The sequence below is a fragment of the Crocuta crocuta genome, unplaced genomic scaffold (assembly GCF_008692635.1).
Source record: "Crocuta crocuta isolate KB4526 unplaced genomic scaffold, BGI_CrCroc_1.0 scaffold246, whole genome shotgun sequence".
Lineage (NCBI taxonomy): Eukaryota > Metazoa > Chordata > Mammalia > Carnivora > Hyaenidae > Crocuta > Crocuta crocuta.
The window spans coordinates 4,039,608-4,055,646 of record NW_027531902.1 but is presented as its reverse complement, the minus strand read 5'-3'; the positions used below and the strand labels follow the sequence as shown (position 1 = coordinate 4,055,646).

Sequence of the window (16,039 nt, the reverse complement as noted above, 5' to 3'; positions counted from 1 at the left end):
TGAAGGCTAGCTGGCCACCTCCACTGTGTCCACATGGCTGTCCCTGCCTGGAATGCCCCCTTCTCCACCTGGAACTTCTCCTTCAGGTCCCTGCTCAAATCTCCCTGGAATTCCCACTTCGTTGGCTGCTGGGAGAACCAAGGTCAAGCACAGGTGGACACAGACAGGGGCACCTGACCCAGGACAGCAGTGACTGTCACCATCATGCCCTCGCTCCTGCCCCTCTTAGGGAATCCATCCCCTTCCCAACTTCCTCTGCCTCTTACTCACATTTCTGTGTGGTTACTGGTGTGCTCACCTCTATACTCTATTAAATCCTGAACTCCTTGAGGACACGGGTCTTGTCTTGCTTGTCATTGTGGCCCCACACCTGGCTCAGGGACTGGCACTCAGGGGGTTCCATGTATATTTGCCAATAAATCCTCCTGGGCTCCAGGGACAGCATCTTGATGAGTGGCCAGAATACTGCGATAAATTAAAATTCATTGTCTGATGTGGCTGTGGACACAGACAAGGATTATATTGCTAGTGACTTCATGTCGGGCTGGTGACACCACTGGTCATTAGGAATGTTTACTTCAGGACAGAGCCCTTGGCTTGTGGGGAAAATGGTCCAGAGTCCCACTGAGTATGTCACTGTGGCCTGTAGGAACGGTCTCCAATAGGAATGGGGCAACCCAGCAGGTGGGGTCTGCCCTGTCCACCTTCATGTACCTCTACAGGCCTCAGTGTCTCAGTGAATACATTTTGATAACTGTATGGGTTCCTTTTAAAATCACATGATGGGGCACCTGGCTGGCTCAGTCAGAAGAACATGCAACTTTTGATCTCAGGGTCGTGTGTTCAAAACCCAAGTTAGGTGTAGAGTTAGGTGTAGAGATTGCTTAAATAAATAAATGTAAAAGATAAAATAACATAGGGGTGCCTGGGTGGCTCAGTCCATGGCTCAGTCCGTTGAGTGTCTGACTCCGGCTCAGGTCATGATCTCACAATTCATGAGTTCAAGCCCCACATCGGGCTTGCTACTGTTAGCCCAGAGTTCGCATTGGATCCTCTGTTCTCTCTCTCTCTCTCTGCCCCTCCTCTGACCGTGCTCTCCCACTCAAAAATAAATAAAAAACATTTTTAAAATATTAAAATAATCATGCATTTAAATATATAAATAAATAAATATAAAAATCACATGAAACTAGTTGCGTTACTGAGGACAAGCTCAGGAGAAACCCATTCTGTATCTGCATCACTCCCACTGACTGAAGAGAGCAAGCTTCAGTGAAGGAAGCAGAAAAGTTCCCGGCAGGTCTGTGGGTCCAACACACTCCATGCCCGCTCGTGTCTCTGTGCCATCCCGTGGCATTCCCTCCTCCAGGAAAGCCTTCCCCCTCGTAACCTCTTACATTTTGTCCAGGACCCCACTTGTGCATCATCTCTTTCAGGTCTTCCTGCAATAAAGGGGTCCGGTGCAGTCCCTTCAGAGTTTTCCTCATTCAACACTGGTCATTTCCCCAAGTTCAATGCGGTCTTAAGGCAAGAAGGAGGAGCTGGCAAACAGGTCCTGTGTCTGCACTTCAAGTAACAAGGTCTGCAGTAATGGGGTAAATGTGTCCCCTGGATCTCAAGCGGTTGCCCCAAGGCTTTGCACTCCAGCATGTGATGTGACAGGGCATGAGATGCAGACTAGAGGCCTGGAGAGGAGGTCAGAGGACATGGGGGAGGGGGACGCTGAGAACTGGGACTAGGATCTTAAAAGCAGTAAATCCTCAGCAAACAAACCGAGGTCTTTCTGCTATGGATGCCTCAGAGCAGCATCCTGGGAATGCACGGAAGGAGCACTGGGGGAGGGGCTGTGTCAAAGGTACGGATCTGAAGGAGACTGAAGAACCTATGTTTAAACCCCCGACCAAAAGTGGACCACGCCACTTTTCTGGAAGATGTGACCAACACATCTCAGGGACAGGTTCCAGGCCTTTCGGGGTGGGAAGGGGAGGGGGTCCCTGTTCAGAAGAGATTCTCAAGAGGACGTCTCCGCTTTGTGGTTCGTCTCTGACATCATACAGCTCAATCTCTTTAAACGGTTTACAAAACGCTCCGACATCAACAATGCATTCTCGCCGCTTTTACAAATGGGGAGACCCGCGTCCGTGACTTGTCACTGTCACGCTGTAGGGACCGCCGCGCCCCGTACGGGTCAGCACGGGCTCTGCACAGCTTCTGCACGGCCTCCCGGAGCCCTCGTTGGGGGCGGGGCCACGGCGCGGGGCGGGACCGTGAGGGTCACGTGACTCCCGGCCCGGAAGCGCTCGCTCCCAAGACCCCCGGGTGACCGGGTCGGGAGCTGCTGCCTGGAACGAGCGCGGAGGTCGCGGGGGTCCCTGCAGTTTCCCTGCATTCGCCGCCATGGCCTGGACCAAGTACCAGCTGTTCCTGGCCGGGCTCATGCTCGTCACCGGCTCCATCAACACGCTCTCGGCCAAGTGAGTCCGGGCCTGGCTGGAAGGGGAGGGGGCTCAGCCGGACCGGCCGCGGGCCCGCGAGGGCGCCAGCGACCCCGCGCACCTTCCTCGCCCTCCTCTTCCTCGGCTCTCCTTTCCCGGCTTCACCCGCTCGCCCAGTTTCTCCGGTCGGTCCACGCGATTTGCGGGCCCCCAAGGGGCGCGAGGTCCGGGGAAATATGGACAGAGGCCGGGCCGCCAGCTGGAGGATCCGAGCCCCGGCTCATTTGAACGCTGAGTGCTTGATCCCGGCGAGTCACCTTCCGTCTCCGCGCCTCGGTTTCCTCATCTTTAAACGGAAGGGTTGTACCAGTTGCTCTGCCGCCCCTTCCAACCCCGGGGTCGGAGGCGGGCACCAGGGTGGGGTGAAGGGACCCTTCACTCGTGCACACTCGTGCACACAGGCTGCAGTCGAATCCATGCAGGCCGAGTAACCAGTGAGCGTGAAGGGCTGCGGCGACAGAGAAGGGGGTACCCCATGGGCTCCTCACAGAGGAGAGGTTGCAGCTGGGCCTTGAAATTTCCGTGGGACATCTACATGTGGCTGGACGTCGAGGCAGAGAAGAGCAAGGTCACATCAAAGCCTATTGTAACCAAATATTCAGGCGGGATCTTATCCCATAATCCAAGAAGGGCGTTTGAGCAGAGAGTGACAGGTTACAAATGGTATGATGAACCCTAGGGTCAAGATGAAGAGCAGTTTGGTGCAAGGAATACCACTCCAAGCCTGCTGCATAGCAGATGAGGGAGGTAGCAAAGGAAGGGGCTGGTGGGAGAGGCCAGGGACAGAATGAAGCCGTAAACCCTGACCCACAGGATGGAGCGCCAGTGACCAGTCCAGTGTTTCTGCCTGGGAGAATAGAAGTGTCATTAACCCAGACAGGGAGGGCAGGTGGGCAGGGCAGTTCAGCGCTGATGCATGAGGGTGAGGTGATTGTGGGACAGTGATGACAGTCCCCAGGAGGTTAGGGCTTGAGGACCCAGGGCAGTCATGAGGCTGAGAGGTTGAGCACAGCCTCCTCTCTGTAGTTTACGGGAGAACCTGGAGACAGCCCCTTCTCTTGACAGCGCTTTGTCTCTTGCTCTGCCCCCACTTCAAGGCAGGGCCCTCCTCTCCCCTCCGTTTACCATCTCAGAGCCCCCAGGGCCCAGACCCTGGCCTGTATAAGGCACCTACAGGCTGTGAGGCACTGTCTGGACTCAGGGAAGGAGGCTGAAGCAACCAAAAGAAAGTTTGAGATGGTTAGAATGAAGGTGAAGGGGTTAGAATATACAGGCTTGGCCACCACAGGGTCCTCCCTTCTCTGAAGGGAGTGGAGCTCCGGACGAACCCCGCTGTCCCTTGGTGGGCTGTGGCCAGCTATGGCTGTGCCTGGAGCCTGTCTCCTGGGCCCTGTGGCCTCCTGAGGATCCTGGCTTTTGCTGAGCCCTTTGACTGTGAAGGTGACTCAACGAGAGCCTATATCTCAGGATCTGAACACAGCAGCCGAGTTGTCTGTCTGTCCATCTGTCGTACTGGCCAAGGCCTTAGCCAAGTACTTAGAGAGTGGCCATAGGTCTGCCAGGGCTTCTGTCCCCAAGGAGAGTTGAGATTGCCAGTTACTACTGGGGTAAACGGTGCTGACTCCGCTCCTTCCTGGGTGGGTAGGAGGCCAGGGAAATCCTTGTCCCCAGGAGGCCTTGCCCTTGGAGGCTGCCTCAGAGACAGGAAGGAGACTCCCACGTGAGCACCCAGCCCTTCGTCCTATCCTCTGCCAGGTCACCTGATGTGGGGCCTTGCAGGAGCCTCCCTACCTCAGATGGGCCCCAAACAGTATTCTGAGGCCAGACTGTGACACATGCCACCAGACTGTGAAAAGGACGCCCTCAGAGAGAAAATGGGAGAGAACAGCTAAGTACATCCTGATGGGAATTATCGATCTGAACTCACACTCTGACCTGCAGTTTCTGACAGGGACAGACCGACTAGAATGCAACTGCACCCAGTGCTAAGCAGCTGCTGTCCAGAGAGGACCCCGGGCCTGGGCCTCATGCGGCCACCTTTCACGTGTTGGTTTGATTCTTGTAACCAGCCTGTGAAGGAGACAAACTGGTTGTCCCCAGATAAGGAGCCTGAGGCATGAAAAGATGGAATTACTCGCTTCAATTCAGCTGTTAAATGACAGACTTGATATTTGAACCAAAGAGATATGGCTCAAGAATCCATATTCGCCAACAATATGGGATGAAGCTAGAGACTTCTCTGGTCATTTCTCAGGCTATTTAAAGCTGTTAGAAACATAGAAACCACCCATTCTCATCCCCACAATCTATAGCCCAGGGCCCATAAGAAGTTTCTTTCTGTGACCCAGCTGATTGGTGCCAAACAGAGTGGGGACCAAAACGTGGGTTCCAGCATTTTAGTCCAGTCCTTTTCCAGCTGCAGAACCCCAAAGCCCCTCCTTCTTGGGGACCTCCTGTTGCATGTCCCGGGGCAAGACCAGCCGAGCGTGACCTGTGGAAGTTGTAATCCCGCAAGTGGCAGCTCCCCTCCCTGCCACCAGAGCGCCCTCCCTCTGGGACTGGGCAGCAAGCCTGTGGCCGGGCCCAGGGGATCCTGCTGTCCTCCAGCTTATTTTCCCCCTGGAGCCAGGGGCTGGCTGCTCATGGTTCCCATTTAGCGTCTCCAGGAGCCTCTTTCGGTTCCTTGGCCCCTTAAAGGGAGCACTGTTCCATCCCCAGGGTCCAGGGGAGACTAAATGCAGTGGAGGAGGAAGTGGGTGAGCACATGCCACCTGCTGCCTCGGCAGCACAGGGCGGCTCTCCCCTGGAGGGGGCCGCTGCCCGCCCAGCGGGGTTGGGTGGGCTGCAGGAGGCAGGCCTGCCCTGGCTAGCACCGGGGCAGGGGTCACACACCCACGGGAGGGAAGGCCGCCCATCAGGTTGGCCCACTAGGGCTGTCCCCGGGCCTTGGCGGAGGGCCCCTCCCGGTGAAGTAGCTGCTTCTCCTTTCTTAGCCGCTTTCTCCCCCCTCACCAGGACCTCCTGCTGATGTGTCTCCTACAGACCGAACACTTCCCCTGCCTCAGCACTGCTGATGGCTGTCTGCCGAACCGGAGCCTGTCTATGGAGTCCTGTCCGTTTCGGAGCCCCCTTTTCCTGAATCCAGTTGGGATCCTGCATGTAAAGAGCCAGGGTCAAGTAGATGCTCACTAAGTAAGGCTCAGATCCCACCTAAACCGCCGCAGGCTGTGAAACTCACCCAGCCTGGTATGGACCAGGGGGTGACTTCGCCTCCAACAGTCAGGCCCTTGGTGCAGGGACCCTGCTCGGAAAGTGGCAGAAGGCCTGGGACCACTGGGCCTCTATTAGGGAGGGATGAGTATATGTACTTTCTGTGCCAACTCTAACTTTTGCCTTGGTGGCTGCCCCTACCCGTAAATTCCACGAGCCAGCATGGGATAATTGCTTCAGAGGGTTCCTTTACCGGCCTCAGGAGGGCCCTGTGTGGAGTGGAAAGAGTTGCAAGGCTTGGAAGCTCTGGGATTAGATGAGTCACAGGGCCTCGCCGAGCCTCAGGTCCATCTGTAAAATGGGCGTCATTTCCCCTACCTTCTCCTCGTCATTTCTCCTACAAAGTAGGAGCCATCTAAGATTTTGCAACGCTTAGTTGAGAGGGCTCATGACTGTTTATCAGTCGCGGTGACACCCAGGGAGCAGAAAAGTCCTGTGGCCCTTCCGAAGATCCCAGGCAGGAGAAAGAAGCTGACTCACCAGGCTTGACAAGCCGGGGACGCCACAGGAAGTGGCAGAGATTCTGGAGGGGGATCGGACAGCCATCAGTCTGAGAGAGCTACTTCAGCCACTTCCTCAGTCTGTCCGCACCCACTGCACTCACGTGGCTACGCATGCTTCCCAGAATGCTGAGCTTTGAGTTTGGCTGTGCCACAGTGACTCACCCCCGGCACAGGGAGCCGCCCCCTCCCCCCAAAGAAGCCAGTCTCCTCCAGCAGAAGGTACCTCCTCCTGTAGCGTCGGCCTGACCCTTGTGGCGTCCCACAGGCCACCTGCCCATCCCCTCAGGATACAGGATCTAGAGAGAAAGGAGGGCCCATCAGCAGAGATGACCTCTCTCTACCTCAGCCAGGGAGGTGAGAAGAATCTGGAATAAGAAAGTGATAGGAGAAATTCAGGTGCTGAGAAAGGGGCACAGAACTAGAGGTGGAGGGCCGTGGGTGCTGGCCTTTTCTGGTGTCCCTCAAGCGCTCTCCGGGCCCTGGGTTCTCTGTCAAATAAGGTGCTTCCTGAGATGATGGTTGGGTTTCTTCTCCTGTATCAGCACTTGCTGGCTCTGCGGCCCCTCCAGCGGCCTCTGCTCAGCCAGTAGGGTGGATCCCAGAGAATGGATGCTCCCAGAAGCTTTCAGGCTGGAGCAGAGTGGCCCCATTAGCCTGACACCAGGGACTCCTGCTCAGTAGGAGGGGGAGGAAAAGGGGGAAGGGACAGAAAAGGACTTTCACTGACTACCTGGCATGGACCGGCTCTTACATATCTCATATTATGTGTTACTTTTGACAGTTCATCAGTGTTGGCCTTATTATCCCTATTTAATAGATGAGAAAACCATTCACTTGTCCTGCCTATGGAGGCTCGGAAGTTGTGAGCTTTCCACGTATTCTGCCACCTTTTCTGAGTGCATGCAAGCAGTGGGTTTGGCGCTAGAGCTGGCCCTTTGTTAACTGTGTGAGTCTGAACCCAGCTCTCTCCACCCCTCTGTCCCAAGCCCTGAAGTCCCCACATGTAAAATGAAGTACTTGAAGGGCTCAGCACAGGCCCTGCACGAAGTCAGTACTCACTGAATTGTCCCTTTATAAAAATCTGTAGTGGAGTGTTTTGCAAACAACAGCCCCACCTTAGGGCCCAATGCTGTCATCCCTCCATGAATGAGCTGGTTTGGTTCTCTGGTTCTGTGCTATCCGGAGGCCGTCTGTGCCGACCCAATGAGCTGAAGCCTGTCAGGACCAGGATGAGAAGCCTGACTCCAGCCCTAAGTGCCTACAGGTCTGAGCCCTTCCCTGCCTGCAGAGAGGCTGGGCAGGGCGGCCGGTCCAGACACCTGATCCCTTGGGCTGCAAGCCTGTCCCCGGTCTTCAGATACAAAAGGACTCCATTTCCCAAGCTGGGAGCACTGCCAGCCCCAACTTGTTGAGGCAGACCTACCCCTTGCAGAAGGCAAGGAAGGCCTTAGGGGCAGGGGAGGAAGCTTGGCTTCCGCTCTGCTGGCTGCCCACCCCTGGGGGCCAGGCCCAGCCATCCCCACCAGCAGGCGGCACTGCACCCAGGTGGGCGGTTAGGGCTCATGGGACGTCGCCTCCGGACTGTAGTACCTGCCCCTTTGCTTGGTGGAGTCTGCCAGTCCCGTGTATTCGGCCACAGAATGTTGGAGCTCCTGTATAGTAACGTGCCGGGAGCTGGGGGTCCAGAGGTAGAGAAGTTGCTGGATGCTGAACTTCCGCTCTCCCAAGTGACAATGACTCTGGGGCACGTAACGTGAGACGTGTGAGTTGTCGTTAGCGTAAGCTGCAAAGGCAGTCATCCAGGGGGTGTCCCAGGATGTGGCTCTGCCCCTGGATCCGGGGTGGGGAGGGGGTTCTTGAGCCTGCCGTGTATGCTGGGTGTAGTACCGTGATGAGGAAGGGGCTTGCACGCATGCTCTCGCCCTGAGCTTCCAGTTGACCATCATGGACTTGGCAGGACCTCCCTCATTCCTCCAGGAGGAGCCCTGGCTCCGGTTCCGGGAATTTCCGTCTCTGACTTGCCCCGGGGCAGTTGGCTCTGCACCTTGGTAAAGCCTGACCTCTTTACTCCCCCTCGCATCTCCTCTGTTCCTCTTGGGTGCCTCACCCAGGTCCTCCCAGAGGGGGAGTCGTTCTTCCTGCCTGCGGAAGCCACACCGTGGGTCTGTGGCCCCTACCTGCATTCCACATCCTCTCTTGCCTGGGGATCCAAGAGCCCGAACCTGCCGCGAATCAGACAGGAATGAGACCCCAGAGAGTGGGTGGTTTCTGCATTGGGGGCTTTCTTGACCACATCGGTACTGGGACAGGTCACAGCCTGTCCCCTGACCCAGATTTCTCTCTGACTTCCAGCCAGTCCTGTTAGAACTCCTGCCCTCCAGCTCTCCTTTGACCCTCACCATTCCCAAGAACCGCAGGCCCTCCTGACTGCCCCTGCTGGCATCTCTGGCGTGCTGGGGTCTCCTGCTCACTCCCTGGGAGATAAGCTTGCTGCAGCCCTGTTTTGGTCACTGGCCCTGGGGAGTGTTCCGATCAGTGAGTAGATGTGCTCTCGCCCTCGTGGTTGCCGGGGAGCTCCACCACCATTCGGCCTGCCCTTCCTGCTGCGGGCACCCAGGGCTTACACCCTTGCCCCGGGCTGGTCCCCTCCTCACACTCAGGGTGGAGAGAAGTCGGGGCTGGCCAGGATCTTTGTCAAACTCAGGCCCTAACCAGTGGCCCATACTTGTGGGGGCACAGGAACAAAAGCCTCCCCTTGCCTTTCGGAACCTCAGGCTTATAGCAGAAATGAGCCAGCAGAGTAGGGCTAGGTACTACCATGTGGCTTCTCTTGACAGACATTGCAGGAGAGGACATTTAAGAAGAAGAAAGTCCTGGGTCTTACAATTTAGAGACAGCCACCACCTATGCCTGGGGTGCTGCATAAGGAGCAGGTCCGTGGCCCACAGGACATTGCCCTGGGTCTGCATCAGCTTGAGTCAGCTTGTGAGACGACAGACGCAGTTGAAGCCATGTCAACTGCTGGCAACATGAAGGAGGGGGGCTCTTGCCAGGCTTAGATCACATGCACTCAGCTCAGGGCCTGGGCCCACCAGAGTGTTTTCAGAAGTCAACAGCCAGGGGAGGAAAAGATTAGGGGGAGCTGGGGCTATTCAGGCACCTTCAAAAGAAGGTAGAAACGTCTCCAAATATCTAAAGAACTTTCAGATGGAGGCGATTAGACTAGACCCAAGGGACCCAACAAAGCCCAGCAATGATGAAGTTCAGGGGCAGGAGCTTTCATGCACAAACAGCAGACAGTGCAGAACAATTGGCAGTGGCTGCCGGGGCACTGTGCCGTGAAGGGCTCTGGGCTTGTGGCTGAGGTTGCCAGGGAAGCGTGTGGGACTCAGTTATGCCATCTGCCAGGGTGCTGGCTGGGCGGCCATTTCACTAGAGCCACGCACTTGCCACCTGCTTTACAGTCAGTGCTAGAAAGACCTTCCAGACCTTCAGGTTATATGGATGTGACCAGGTGGCCTCTGTCACACAGTCCTCTCCCAGGGCCCAAATGCTCTTGTAGACCATAGGCTCCTGATATCTTTGGTGCCATAGGTCCCTTTGACTGGTAAAGCCTGGAACATTATTTTAAAATATGCAAATAAAGGATAGGATTACAGAAAAAGCCACTTATGTTGAAATAAAGTTATCAGAACATTGAAAAAGCCTATTTGTGATAGAGTAATATGTGTGCATATGCTTCTTAACACAAAATGATAATTTTGTCTAATGGCTGTAATTTTGTAGTAGCGATGAGTGCAATCGGCACTTCACAGTATCCGCAAGGACTCAAACGGGCTGATGAGAGTAACTGTATTTGTGTGTGTGACAAAGTCCCAGGTACTGCAGGGCTGCGTGTCCAATTTGAGGAAATGCTATATTTTGGCCAAAGGTTTCCAGGCCCCCACTTCCTGTCCACGGTCCCAGAGGAAGACTTTGTGCTGTGGAAACTGGCCCCCTTCAAGGGGGAGTCTCATGCTGGGCCAGGTCCCCTAAGTCTGGCCTCTCAGGCACGGAGAGGAGCCAGCTTGTCCGCAGGCCCCAGGGCCAGCCTTGCGGAGCCTGCACACTGCCAAGGGTGTGACCTTCTCTCTCTCTCCCCGCTACAGGTGGGCAGATAACTTCACGGCCCCGGGCTGCGGAGGGAGCAAGGAACACAGCTTCCAGCATCCCTTCCTCCAGGTATCTGCCCGGGCCCTCCCTTCCCACCTCCCATCACCCAGGCCTGGGGTCAGGAGTGCCCCCCAGGCCCTGCTGCTTCCTGACCTGGGGTGGAGCCTTCCACTTCCCCCGGAGAACCATCTCCTTCCCTCCCTCCCTCCCCAGAACAGAGGGCAGGGTATGAGTGCCCACGGGAGAAGGTGGAGGGCACACCCCCCTCCGGAAGGCCTGCGTACGTCCTGGTGAGCAGTCCTGGCCCGGATGCTGCAAGGCCAGCCCTCCCTCTTCCCAGGCAGGACACTTTTGGAAAACATCAACCCCAGGAGCAAAACCTGCTCTGCGTCCCTAGGAAGCCCGGACTCGGCTGGGATAGGACAGACACCATAAATGGAAAGCACCTTATTGCTAGACTGGGAAGCGGGAGGCTCGTATTTCAGCCCCAGCTCTGCCAGCACACTTGCTCTGGGACCTTAAGTTCTTGAGCCTCTCTTGGCCTCCGTGTCTCAATCTGGAACTTGACCAGAGGTTGGCCTCGAACGGTGGTTTTCAGACCAGGCTCTACACAGCCTTAGGGTTTCTATCAGGATGTTTCTAGAGCTGAGGGCTTAGACCTAGGAGGTAGTCTCTGGCCTTCCACACACAGTAGCTCTACCTTTGTCTGTTTGAGGCTTCAAGTTTATAGATAAGCTTTTGTTTGAAGAAAGGCTGTGTTGAAATGTTGTCAAAGGCAATTCTCCTTCCGGCTCTAAACTTCTGGGGTTCTGTCCCCTGCAGGCAGTGGGCATGTTTCTCGGAGAGTTCTCCTGCCTGGCTGCCTTCTACCTGCTCCGGTGCAGAGCTGCGAGGCACCCAGAAGGCAGCATGGATCCCCAGCAGCCCTTCAATCCCCTTCTTTTCCTGCCCCCAGCCCTCTGCGACATGACGGGTACCAGCATCATGTATGTGGGTGAGTAGCTAGGCCAGGCTGAGAAGGGCCTGGGGGGGCCACCAGTGAAACAACCAGCCCCACCCCAGCTCACATCACTCCTCCCCCCCTCCTAGACTTACATGCACTCACACACACACGATTTACTGAGCACATACTATGTGCAAGGTGTGTCTTCAGCCCTGAGAACACCTCAGTGAAAGGATAGTCTTGGCCCTCAGGAGCTAACATTGGGTCTATCTTCTTCTAGCCTTGAACATGACCAGTGCGTCCAGCTTCCAGATGCTGCGGGGAGCAGTGATCATATTCACGGGCCTGTTCTCGGTGGCCTTCCTGGGGCGGAGGCTGGCGCTGAGCCAGTGGCTGGGCATCCTCGCCACCATCGCAGGGCTGGTGGTTGTGGGCCTGGCCGACCTTCTGAGCAAGCACGATGATCAGCACAAGCTCAGCGAAGTGATCACAGGTGCGACAAGGGCCGGGGACCCCGGGGGCTGCCCATCCTGCCCTGTCCTCCCCGGGAGCCCAGCACAGAGTCAGTCAACAAACTTTTGCAAGCTCTTCTGTATGCCAGGCCCTGGGTGAGGGCGCGTGGGGGGCCAGCCAGCCGACTGGGGCACACACCTGCCCTCGAGGTGGTGGATAGAGTGCACAGGGGCGCAAGCAGCATGACAGAGGGGTGGCTGAGGAGTGGGAGGTCGGGAGGGAGAGGGTCTGTACCATGAGAAACACACAGCCTGTGAGAGAAAGGGAACGGGTGTCTCCTGAACATTTACCAAGTACCCAGCCCGGCGTGAGTGCTGAAGACCCCTCATCATCGTAATCCCCATGTCCCAGAAAGGAGGCCTTGCAGCCTCCTCTACAATGATGGGACCCCCTCTGGTCCTCGGAGGACGGACTAAACCAGAAATGTCTATCGCAGAACCTGTGCTTCTCAAAAGACCTTCTTTATACCCCGTTGTGCCACTCGCAGGCCCAGGCAGGCCTCTGGACCTTCTGGATCCTGGGCCCAGGGTGGTGACAGTGCCTGCCCTGCCCCTCAGGGACCAGGAGACCAGGCATGGGGCGTCCTGACTGCCTCACGAACCATATGGTGCCCTGCAAGAGTCAGGGGCTATGAGGGTATTTGTGTCCCCCTGGGAGCCATCTAACCTGGCACTGGGCCTGCCACCCTGCCACTGGGCCCATGGCTGTCTTCCGTCCCTGCCCCCTGGCCCCGTGCAGCCCAGCCTCACCCTGGCACACTTCCCCACAGGGGACCTGTTGATCATCATGGCCCAAATCATCGTCTCCATCCAGATGGTGCTAGAGGAGAAGTTCGTCTACAGGCACAATGTGCACCCACTGCGGGCGGTTGGCACTGAGGGTACGTGAGCACAGGGGCTAGGAGCGGGGCGCTACTGCGGGGACACCCCAGAGGGGACGAACAAGCAGGAGCATGGGGCAGGTGCCGGGGTCCACGGGGAGGGGTTGAGCCCCGCCCCCCATTCCTCCCTCCCTTCACCTCCTGCCTGTTGACAGCTACTCTGATGCCTGAAGGGGACGCCGCCCAGCTCTAGAGGAACTGGCCAGCAAGGAAGGACCAGGCAGTGCATTTGAGCTCAGGCCACTTGTGCTCTAGCGATATGTCACTTGCCAAGCCCCTCTGAGTGTCTTCACAACAGGGAAGGTGGCATTTGAGCTGCAATAGGAGTGGGAAGGAGGGAACTCCAGACACAGGAAGACGTAGGGAGCTGGCTGCGACTGTCAAAACCAGTGAGGAGTAGTTGCGTGAGATACAGGTTTGATGTTGACAGTGCTCAGGAAGTGAATGGGTCAGGGTCTGATCATGGAGAACCTCGAATGACCCGGAAGTAGATTTAGACTTTAAACAACAGGCAGGGAGGAACCACCAAAGGTTTTTATTTTTTCATGTTTTATGTATTTATTTAGAGATAGTGAGCATGCTCACGTGCCAGTGGGGGGCTGGGGGACAGAAAGAGAGGGAGAAGAGAATCCCCAGCAGGCTGCATGCCGCCAGCACAGAGCCTGGCGTGGGGCTCTGTCTCACGAACCATGAGATCGTGTTCTGAGCCGAGATCAAGAGTCAGACGCTTAACTGACTGGGCCACCCAGCCGCCCCGGAAGCACCAGAGGTTTTTGAGCAGGAAAGTGACTCCCAAAGCCTTTAAGCGTTAAAAATGAAACCAGCAGGGCAGATTAGAGCGGTCCTAGCCAAGTGTGGCCTGTGGGCCAATCAGGGCGCTGTGGGCGCCTGGCCCGGTGTTCATCAACCCGATCATCAACTAGTTAATCAACTACGTCATCAAGCAGTTTGTTTGTATCCACTCATTTTTTTTTTCTTTGCAAGACGTTCTGAATGAAGCAGCACGTTGGTTTACATTCAGATCCAGCTCCTGGTCACAGGCGTGGCACTGAATCAGAGAGCCTGGTTTTCCACCCTTGCGAGAGCAGCGTGGTGGCGGCAGCTGCCGTTCTTTTTTAAATGAATACAATAGAATTTAAAAGCGCCAAGAACCCAAGAACCTTGCGAGGGTGGCCGCTGTTTTGTGAAAGCGTGCCTGTGTGTACGTGCCTGCGCCTGCACGCACCCATACTGGTCACAATATGTGTTTCTTACTCTGGGTCCAGACAGAAAACGTGACTGGAATGGAAGAGGGCAGCCGGAGCCCACCCAGTGGGCGGCTGCGAATCCTGGATGATCGGGCAGCTCCAGGTCCTGAGAGGGAGGAGCTGGGAGAGGTGTGGGAGGGACACGGGNTCCCACTGCCGCAGGCCTCTTCGGCTTCGTGATCCTCTCCCTGCTGCTGGTACCCATGTACTACATCCCCGCCGGCTCCTTCAGTGGAAACCCCCGGGGGGCGCTGGAGGACACGCTGGACGCCTTCTGCCAGGTGGGCCGACAACCGCTCATCGCCCTGGCGCTGCTGGGCAACATCAGCAGCATCGCCTTCTTCAACTTCGCGGGCATCAGCGTCACCAAAGAACTGAGCGCCACCACCCGCATGGTGCTGGACAGCCTGCGTACCATTGTCATCTGGGCGCTGAGCCTGGCGCTGGGCTGGGAGGCCTTCCACCCGCTGCAGATCCTGGGCTTCCTCATCCTCCTGATGGGCACCGCCCTCTACAATGGGCTGCACCGGCCACTGCTGCCCCGCCTGTCCCGGGGTCGGCCCCCAGCGGAGGAGGGCGAGCATGAGAGGCTGCTTGGCGGCTCTCGGACTCCCATCAACGATGCCAGCTGAGCCTCCTATGGGCTCTGCTGCTACCTGGATGTGCCCTGTCCACCGGCAGACTGAGGCCACACGGGCTGGTGAGCCTCCAGTGCCCTGTCCCCAAGGCCTCACCCTGCCCCTCCCCGCAGACCCCCAGGGCAGCTGCTGCCACAGAAGACGACCAGACACCCAGGTCCTNCCTAACACTAAATCATGATGTGGGATTTCAGGAACTAACAACCCTAAGATTTCCTCCTCAATCATAAGCTAAATTTGGTTCTCCAAAGAAGAGAGGTCAGTGAGCCAATTCGAACCAGAACTAAGCACCATATTTTCTAAAACGTGTAGACTATTCCCTAACCCTGTCTGGAGACCTAAGTTTTAGCTAGGCTGTCCCATAAACCCAGCAGAAGTTCCCCCAGCCCATCACCTAGTTGCTCTGGGCCTTGGTGTCCTCTAGAAAGCAGCAGGTGTAGACGCTGTGGCTTCGGTGCCTTCCAGGCTCAGCTGGGCCCATTCCGGGGGAAAGGAATAATAGCCACCCCTTCTTTGGAATTGCGCCTCCAACCCCTGCCAGTCTTGGTGTTCTTGCTCACAAGCTCAAGGCCTCCCTGCCTGGCAGAGATTACGTGGGGAATTCCAGGCAGCCCTTAATAGCAGCTTTTATGAACTCCTCACCTTCCCTTTTAAAGATGAGAAAACTGAGGCCCGGAGATGTGAGTTGTTTGGCAAAGGGCTCTCCTGCTGTGACCCAAGCCGTGCAGCCACGTGAGCCGTGATCCCATCCGGAAACGGAGCACATGGACCTCATCCCCACCCCCAGCAACCTGATTCCATCGATTACCCGCCAGGGTGATGAATTTACCAGGACTCCACCATTTAGAGTAATTCTGGTATCCTAGGCATGTGTTAAAAGCTTAACTTTTCCTATAACAGCCTGACAGGTGGGTGCAGATGAGGAAACCATGGCCCAGAAAAGGTTAGGTGGCTTCCTCACAGAGCCAGCTTTCCAAGCGAGGTCTGCCTGATTCCAGACCTGCAGCCCCACCCACCATACTGGTTTGTCTGGGGTCTTTAGGGTAAATTTCCCAGGGCTGGGTTAGAAGCTTCGTGCCCTGTCATCTTCCCTGTAACCCCACCCTGAAGGGAGGGGACTGGCACTGGGGACGCCAGGGAGCTGAGCAGCCCTTCATTGCAGAGTTCCTCACTCCATAGCAGTTTCTGGAACCTCAGACCGTTTTTCCGGGCAGCTCCATCACAAAAGAAAACACCAAATGCCTTCCTTAAAATAGATTCTGGGGGAAGGGATCTTTGACAAGCAAAGCCTTCAGGCTGTGTGGGAATCAGCAGGTTATGACGGTTTTTGGGGATAGGACGGACTCTCCCTACCGGCAGCTCGGAGTCCCAGGGGACCCTGAGCTTCTGTGGGCCACT

General features: G+C 56.4%; 1 protein-coding gene across 2 annotated transcripts; it reads left to right on the top strand.

The window, feature by feature from the left end:
- Positions 1-2,292: 2,292 nt before the first annotated feature.
- Positions 2,293-14,801, top strand: SLC35F6 (solute carrier family 35 member F6). 2 transcript variants are annotated; one of them, XM_077774172.1, is made up of 7 exons: positions 2,401-2,474; positions 8,621-8,803; positions 10,417-10,489; positions 11,243-11,414; positions 11,644-11,856; positions 12,646-12,756; positions 14,166-14,801. In XM_077774172.1, the coding sequence occupies exons 4-7, from the start codon at positions 11,252-11,254 to the stop codon at positions 14,633-14,635; spliced, it is 957 nt and encodes a 318-aa protein (XP_077630298.1). In that variant the 5' UTR covers positions 2,401-2,474; positions 8,621-8,803; positions 10,417-10,489; positions 11,243-11,251; the 3' UTR covers positions 14,636-14,801. The 2 variants fall into 2 exon arrangements, with proteins under 2 accessions (XP_077630297.1, XP_077630298.1); XM_077774171.1 differs by lacking the exon at positions 8,621-8,803 and having other exon boundaries at positions 2,293-2,474.
- The last annotated feature ends 1,238 nt before the right edge of the window (positions 14,802-16,039 follow it).

Coding starts and splice junctions, on each gene's coding strand:
- SLC35F6 (XM_077774171.1), top strand. CDS start 2,398: ATGGCCTGGACCAAGTACCAGCTGTTCCTGGCCGGGCTCATGCTCGTC. Junction 2,475..10,416: donor ATCAACACGCTCTCGGCCAA/GTGAGTCCGGGC, acceptor TCCCCGCTACAG/GTGGGCAGATAACTTCACGG. Junction 11,415..11,643: donor TACCAGCATCATGTATGTGG/GTGAGTAGCTAG, acceptor ATCTTCTTCTAG/CCTTGAACATGACCAGTGCG.